Source organism: Eriocheir sinensis, chromosome 26, assembly GCF_024679095.1.
Source record: "Eriocheir sinensis breed Jianghai 21 chromosome 26, ASM2467909v1, whole genome shotgun sequence".
NCBI classification, from domain to species: Eukaryota; Metazoa; Arthropoda; class Malacostraca; order Decapoda; family Varunidae; genus Eriocheir; species Eriocheir sinensis.
In genome coordinates this window covers 15,925,163-15,932,662 of record NC_066534.1, presented here as the reverse complement: position 1 = coordinate 15,932,662, position 7,500 = coordinate 15,925,163, and the positions used below count along the sequence as shown (strand labels likewise).

Genomic DNA, 7,500 nt, shown 5'->3' with positions numbered 1-7,500 from the left:
GACACTCTTGCAGTACCTCTATAATTTTATGAACGGTGGTGATATTCAATGGGGCAATAACGTGCCTTATATAGACCCAGGATAGACAATATTTTCAATTACTCCACACTTCACCAAACATTATCGACATTGTTGAATATCAAATATATTGCAGAAATGGCAGCGGGGAGTTCGGTCTCCTCACAGCTCTTCCTGGTGTTGGGTTGCATGCTCGCCCTGTACCACGCAGCTCACGGAGGGGCGCCCTTCGTGTATAACAAGAACACCAAGGAAACAGGTGAGAACCGTGCGAGCAGCGAAAAGCCTCCTCATGGTGATGCACTGTTCCTGGTGCTGGGGGTGTGGTCAGGCTACTGATGGAGTGTTGCTGACAGTATTGATGAGTCTGCTGCTTCCGCTGGTGTTGGCATCTATTGTGACGGCACTGACTGTGGCGGAGGGAGGGCTGGGGGTGATGGCACTTATGATGGGAGTTACAAGTGATGAATGGACTTGACAATGATTGAAGTGCTGTAAGTAGTAGAAGTAGTAGTAGAAGTAGTAGTAGTAGTAGTAGTAGTAGTAGTAGTAGTAGTAGTAGTAGTAATAGTAAAAAGAGTAGACGTAGTAGTAGTAGTAGTAGTAGTAGTAGTAGTAGTAGTAGTAATAGTAGTATGTGGCAGTGGTAGCAGTAACATTATCATATTAAGATGATGATTATTATCATCATTACATATGTAATTGTAATCATTATTATTATTATTATCGTTATTACTTTTTTCATTATCATAAGTTGTTGTTGTAGTAGTAGCAGTTGTTCTTGTTGTTCTAATGTAGTATGAGACACAGTAACAATTATACGTGTAAATACAATACAAACAAAAGAAGTGTGTGTGTGTGTGTGTGTGTGTGTGTGTGTGTGTGTGTGTGTGTGTGTGTGTGTGTGTGTGTAATTCACCACGGCCTGATCACGAGTTGGACTCGCTTTCGCCAGCAGGTACCCTCCCGACACGAGCAAGTGCATGCTCATTATCGTCGATCTCTGTGTGTGTGTGTGTGTGTGTGTGTGTGTGTGTGTGTGTGTGTGTGTGTGTGTGTGTGTGTGTGTGTGTGTGTGTGAATTTTGTGCTTGAACGTTGCAGCAAACACCAGTAACGATTATAATTGTTTTTTTCAGGGTGTATTGTTCAACATGACACTTCCTTCAAAACTCCTGACAGCGTCCACATCCTAAGTTATATTACTCCTAAGCAACCAATGAGCATTGGGTTGACCTACATTGGCCGGGATAATAATTCCTACAGGGATGTGGTGAAGTTGTCTAACACTGAGGCAACTCACCGCAGAGTTTGGGTAAATGGAAGTTACACCGCCGATCGTCACCTCTTTCCCATAAATATCACCAAGGGCTGGAACACCTTGACTTTAACGGCTGCCGAGGATGAAATCACCTTGACCTACTTGACCAGGGAAGATGGAGAGGTTCGCGAGCAACGTCATCTTAATTCTACCATCAAAACCATTTATTTAGAGGGAAATTTCTCAATCTGCTCTGGAGGTAAATATTTGGCGTATTAAGACGACTTTACAGTGTGTGGAAAATGGGATATTTTATATAATTCTGGAAATTGACAGACAAGCCTTTTTAGATTAGGCCACACCTAGAATATGTGTAAAGCATTAAATATGCAATTTATCAGTTACAATAAACGGTTTATATATATATATATATATATATATATATATATATATATATATATATATATATATATATATATATATATATGTATGTATACGTGTGTATTTATGCATGTGTATACTGTATGTATGTATGCATGTATGTGTGTGTGTGTGTGTGTGTGTGTGTGTGTGTGTGTGTATATATATATATATATATATATATATATATATATATATATATATATATATATATATATATATATATATATATATATATATATATATATATATATATATATATATATATATATATATATATATATATATATATATATATATATATATATATATATATTATCACCATCATTTCGTTTAACGTCCGTTTTCACTCTTCCTGAGAGCTTGGAAGTTTTATGGCTCTCCTCCATTCTACTCTGTCTTCTGCCCGATGTTCATCCAATCCCATCAATGCCAAGTCTTCCTGTATACACCTCCTCCATGTTTTCCTAGGTCTACCAACTGGTCTTCTTCCTTCTACCTCCAATCTCTCCAAAACTCCCAGCACTGTATTCTCCCCTGCCCTCTTTACATGTCCAAACCACTGGAGTCTTTCCCGTCTGAGCACTGTTTCCAGGTCCTCTACTCCACATCTGTTAGCTACATCTGCACTGGACACCCTGTCTTGCCCCTAATCCCCGCCATATGCCTCAGCATTCTGCGATCACTTGCTCTCAATACCTTCATCAATTTTCTAGTTAGAGCCCATTTTTCTGCTCCATACATCACTGATCTAATACACGCTTGGTACACCCCCGCTCTGCTCTTCAGAGGGATGCTACGATTCACAAGTAGACTAGCCACCTCCCTCCACTTTAACCACGCTGCCGCCACCCTCGCTCTCAGTCCTCTCCACTCCCGTCTCACAGTCCAAAACATCTCCCAAATAACAGTAATGTTCTACCTCATCCAGCTTTCCTCCATTCACCTCTAGTTCATCCCCTCATTTTCTTGTCCTTGCTGTCTCCTTACACATGTGAAATCCTGCACTCCTCTTACATCTCTGAGGCCTGAGCATCTAAGGTGGCACCACTGCCTGCAACAAGTAAACAAGACTGAATTTACACTTACTCCCTTCACACAGCATCCACATGGATATTTTTCTGATTTAATCTTTTCTCTTGCTTCTTTTCCAGTCACCATGTATTTTGCTTTTTACATATTATTTTCAAAGCTCTCTCCTCCATTCCTTCCTTCCATTTATTGAACTTTTCGTTCACTTCTGCTGTCTCTGCATCTACTACCAAGTCATCTGCATACAGCAGCTCCCAAGGTGCCTCTCCTCTTGCCTCCTTTGTTGCCTCCTACATTACAGGGATGAGCTTGAGTAGAAAGTCGTGTGCAGCGGGGCCGCGGGAGGAGCGGAGGCATGCAGTTAGCAAGTTCTGAAGAGCAGACAGCCTGCAAATATCTATAGAAGATAGAAAGAGATGCAACATGGCGGCGAAATTAAAGAGGTAGCAGACTGTCAGTAAGAGGAGAGGAGTTGATGAGACAAAGAGCCTTAGTCTCTATTCTGTCCAAAAGAGCTGTGTGAGTGGAGCCCCCCCACATGTGAGATGCAAACTCCATATGAGGGCGGACAAGGCCCCTGTATATGGATTGCAACTCTGCGGGGTAAAAGAACAGGCGGAGATGGTATAGAACGCCCAACCTCGAGGAAGCTGATTAAGCGAGAGAAGAGATGTGAAGTTTCCAGTTGAGATTTTGAGTTAAGGATAGACCGAGGATGTTTAGTGTAGAAGATGACAGCTGAGTGTTGTCGAAAAATATGGATAGGTGTTTGGAAGATTGTGTTGAATTAGCAGGTGGAGAAATTGAGTTTTTGAGGCATTAAAGGACACCAGGTTCCTTCTGCCCCAGTTGGAAATGATAGCAAGGTTAAGTGTTCTGCAGCCTTCAGTCTCTATAAAAATGTAAAGTTTTGTAATTCCTGTTGGGAAGGTTTTCTGCTGAAAGAAGTTGAATAATGCAAAGTAGAGTCATCAGCGTACGAATGGATAAGACAGTTCGTTTTGGAAAGATCATTAATGAATAACAGGAAGAGAGTAGGTGATAGGACAGAGACCTCCGGAACACAACTGTTGATAGGTTTAGGGGAAGAACTGTGATCGTCTACCACAGCAGAGATAGAACGGCCAGAGAGGAAACTGGAGGTAAAGGTGTAGAGAGTGGGCTAGAATCCGTAGGAGGGTAGTTTAGAAAGTAAGGAGTTGTGCCAGACTGTATCCAAAGCTTTCGATACGTCTAGCGCAACTGAGAAGGTTTCACCGAAACAGCTAAGAGAGGATAACCAGGAGTCAGTAAAGAAGGCAAGGAGATCAGTAGAACGCCCCTTGCGGAACCCATACTGGCAATCAGAAAGAAGGTCAGAAGTGGATAGGTACTTATGAATCTTCCGGTTAAGGATCGATTCCAAAGCTTTAGAAAGACACAAAAGTAAAGCTATAGGACGGTAGTTTGAGGGATTGGATACATATATATATATATATATATATATATATATATATATATATATATATATATATATATATATATATATATATATATATATATGTGTGTGTGTGTGTGTGTGTGTGTGGTTTGATAGATAGACAGATAAATAGATAGATAGATAGATAAAGATAAAGGCAAGAGAAGAGAAAAAAGAGAGGAGAGAAAAAAACAAATAGATATATATGAATATAATTTTCCTTATTGTCTTTTTATTTTCAATGCCTCGCCACAGGCCCAGCACAGCGCGGCAGAAGTCCCTCAAAAGTTCATCGCCACCCCCCAGCAAGGGCCACAGCTGTACCTGGAGCGCCTGCCTGCCCCGCGAGAGTCACAGGTGTACCTGGAGCCCCTGCCCGCCCCAGCCACCGCCCGACCTGCCTTCACTGAACAACAGTCACGGATGCTGAGTGCAAACCACGTGTACGAGTCATTCGATTACTCCAGCAGCGGCGAATACGACGACTTTGAGGACTGATCGCAAGCGGTTGCCAATGCAGCGCTTTTATGAAAACTAGAGCGGTGAGGGCGATGCAGTCATGGTGAAGGATTCTTTTGTTCCATGTCTTAGTTAAGAAAACGGCTCCATGTACTTCGGAGACAACTGACTCAATGTACCAATCCTAATTTTTTATTGTTAAGGAATGGATAACATTCACAATCACCTTTTATACTGAAGGCGCCTCCGTGGTATAGTGGTTAGCACGCCTAGCAACGAATCTGAGGGTCTGGGCAGCCGGCGCACAACACCCTGCTGTTCATCATTCCTTCCGGGCTCGTCGATAAAGGGTTACCTGGGAAAGATAGACTGTGGTAGCCCAGATGTTGTTCTTGCTCTATGTCCCAAGGTAATGAGTTCTCACCAATTTCAAGCGCAGGGGTCAATGGGACGGAGATGACCACCGAGGCCATGCACACCTACAGCCTATGCAAGATGGCGTCACTATAAACACTTGCTTGCAACACAACGGGCTCGGGCCGACCATAAGGCCCTACCGAGAAAGCCATAGGGGAAAACGTTAAAAAAATTAATTTCAGCGTTGCCGTTACCCAACTCTCTCTCTCTCTCTCTCTCTCTCTCTCTCTCTCTCTCTCTCTCTCTCTCTCTCTCTCTCTCCCCTATGCGCGCGCGCTCGTTAAAACAAGAATACCGTATTGCTTAATTTTCTGCTGATGACAGAATCCGTTAAGTTAGAGTAAAAATACCGAAACTATAATGAGTTTCTTACACATATCACTAAATCAGTTGGGGGATTTTTTTTCCCTCCTGAGGCAATATAATGACATAATTTATACCGTCTGCAGTGGCTCGACCTCAAAGACACCACTCGAGATATCTCGCAGCTGTACAGTCGGCCAAGACGGCACAGACTCTACCCGCCACTAGCGCCACGAGGACACGAATAAGATCAGCTCGGAGGACGGTGCAGGTTCTGATGGTCCAAGCTCCCGGTGTCCTGACAGCACTCAACGGCCACGCCTCTGGTGGCAGCAGTAAGCAGGGGTGCAACAAGGCGCCACCAGCTACACAACCGCAACGTGACAAGCAAAGCAGTAGAGCTACTGGGACCCAGAAGCCCCGCTGTCCCCACCCGGAGAAACCAAAGAAACGGACCAGGCATAAACAAGAAAAGCAGACAACGAGGGGAAAAGGGAGAAGGCGAAGGAAGCAGACGTAAATGCTAGGCCTAAACAGAGGCAGACAACCCATAAAATCACGTGGGGAAAAGGAAAACAAAGGACGGGGAATCAACAGATAATACGATCGGTGTATGAATATTAAAGCATGGCGCAGAAAGCACGCGTGACCAGTAGGCGCGGCTTGAGAAACGTGGGGCAAGCTGCACCCGTCCCCGCAGGCTGAAAAATGAAACGGGCGTGACGGCAAGAGTTAACAACAATTAACAGAGCAGAAAATGGAGTAGGTGTGGAAACGAGCATTAATGATGAATAATATGAGAGGCAATTACATGAGTGGTCACTGACATAACGAGGCTGACCGATGGGCGTCGATAAGAAGTACCCCCGGTTACGTGGAAAAATGGGCATGACAAGTGTTAATTATTTAAACAAGAAGGGTCATACACACACACACACACACACACACACACACACACACACACACACACTCACACAAGAAAATAGAAAATGTTTAAGTATCCCATGAAATATTTCGTGTCCTCTATTATTCTCTGCCTGCTCTCTCTTCCCTACTGCCGCTGATGTCATATTCTGCGTCTGAAAAGATCTGGCATACTCTGTTGATTTAGATAGTATGTAAGTGTGGTATGAGTGATTATATGTTTGGTGTTAGGAAGTGAGATGAGAAGCACTGCCTGTGGTATGATTTGTGTTTGTTTGAATTTTGTATGTTACAGGTAACTTCAATGTAATGATTATAATTGCGCGTCTGTTGTATTACTATGATTAAAATTTGTAACGCCATTGTCGTGTGTCTTGTCCACTGCTGACGTGCCATAATTAGTATTCTTTGGTACTGAGACATGGAAAGTTGAGTGGAGTGTTGATATTCATTACTTTGGAATATATTTTGGCACAAGCAGTCAAATTTTCCACAGGTTTGTTTAACTTTTCTCACAGATTTTGCCAAAACTTTTGTTTGAAATGGAATTAAATCAGTACAATGTTGTCATGAATTCCGTTGTAAATTACTCTGATATGATAATGATGCCAGCCATTATGAGAGGAAATAATTAAATGGGGAATGTTTGGAGAGAATTCTAGAGGCTTAATACATCAGCAATGTAGGACGTGTCTTTTACGAGTAAAAACGTTCGCCAAATGCATCACGATCCGCCAACAGCTGTGGCGACTCTACAACACTGGCAAAGTCAATGAGTTTTCTCAAAACACATTACTACTCACTGTTCCGTGCGGCCAAAGTATGGCGCCAATACCATGTACATTATGCAGGGGTAGCACCAGTGGGGGCCGCGTTTTGTCCACCTGTGTTAAGAAAAATCAGAACACGCTATTTCGCTCACCGGGGGACTTCACTGCATGCAATAGAAAAAAAAAGAATCACTTCACTTAGACAGAGGTAAGATAGTTATTAATTCAACAGTGTTACTAAGTTGTTTAATATATGTAATTTGTTATGTAATACTTACTAAAATATGTATTACATCTTTGATACCCAAATCTCTCTCTCTTTCACATACACACACACACACACACACACACACACACACACACACACACACACACACACACACACACACCTATCTATCTCTCTATATCTATCTATATATATATATATATATATATATA

The 7,500-nt window shown here is 42.5% G+C and overlaps 1 protein-coding gene and 1 long non-coding RNA gene across 10 annotated transcripts in view; one reads left to right on the top strand and one right to left on the bottom strand.

The window, feature by feature from the left end:
• The window catches only part of LOC127003823 (uncharacterized), an 11,290-nt gene extending 6,691 nt beyond the window's left edge, over positions 1 to 4,599 (top strand). For 7 of the 9 annotated variants that reach the window (XR_007757420.1, XR_007757417.1, XR_007757422.1 and 4 more), the window contains 4 exons: positions 155 to 277; positions 1,157 to 1,537; positions 3,032 to 3,173; positions 4,445 to 4,580. Coding sequence is in view for 2 of the 9 variants with exons in the window: in XM_050870885.1 (XP_050726842.1) it covers positions 155 to 277; positions 1,157 to 1,537; positions 4,445 to 4,599 (659 nt within the window). In the remaining 7 variants the exon portion in view is untranslated. Of the gene's footprint in view, positions 1 to 154; positions 278 to 1,156; positions 1,538 to 3,031; positions 4,176 to 4,444 lie in introns of those variants that run through there. The other 2 variants (XM_050870885.1, XM_050870887.1) reach the window with 2 other exon arrangements.
• A 275-nt stretch (positions 4,600 to 4,874) lies between these two features.
• The window catches only part of LOC127003825 (uncharacterized), a 43,441-nt gene continuing 40,815 nt past the window's right edge, over positions 4,875 to 7,500 (bottom strand). Inside the window, exons 4-5 of the long non-coding RNA XR_007757426.1 lie at positions 7,096 to 7,176; positions 4,875 to 5,003 (exon numbers count right to left, since the gene is read on the bottom strand). This is a non-coding gene — a long non-coding RNA (uncharacterized LOC127003825). The remainder of the gene's footprint in view (positions 5,004 to 7,095; positions 7,177 to 7,500) is intronic.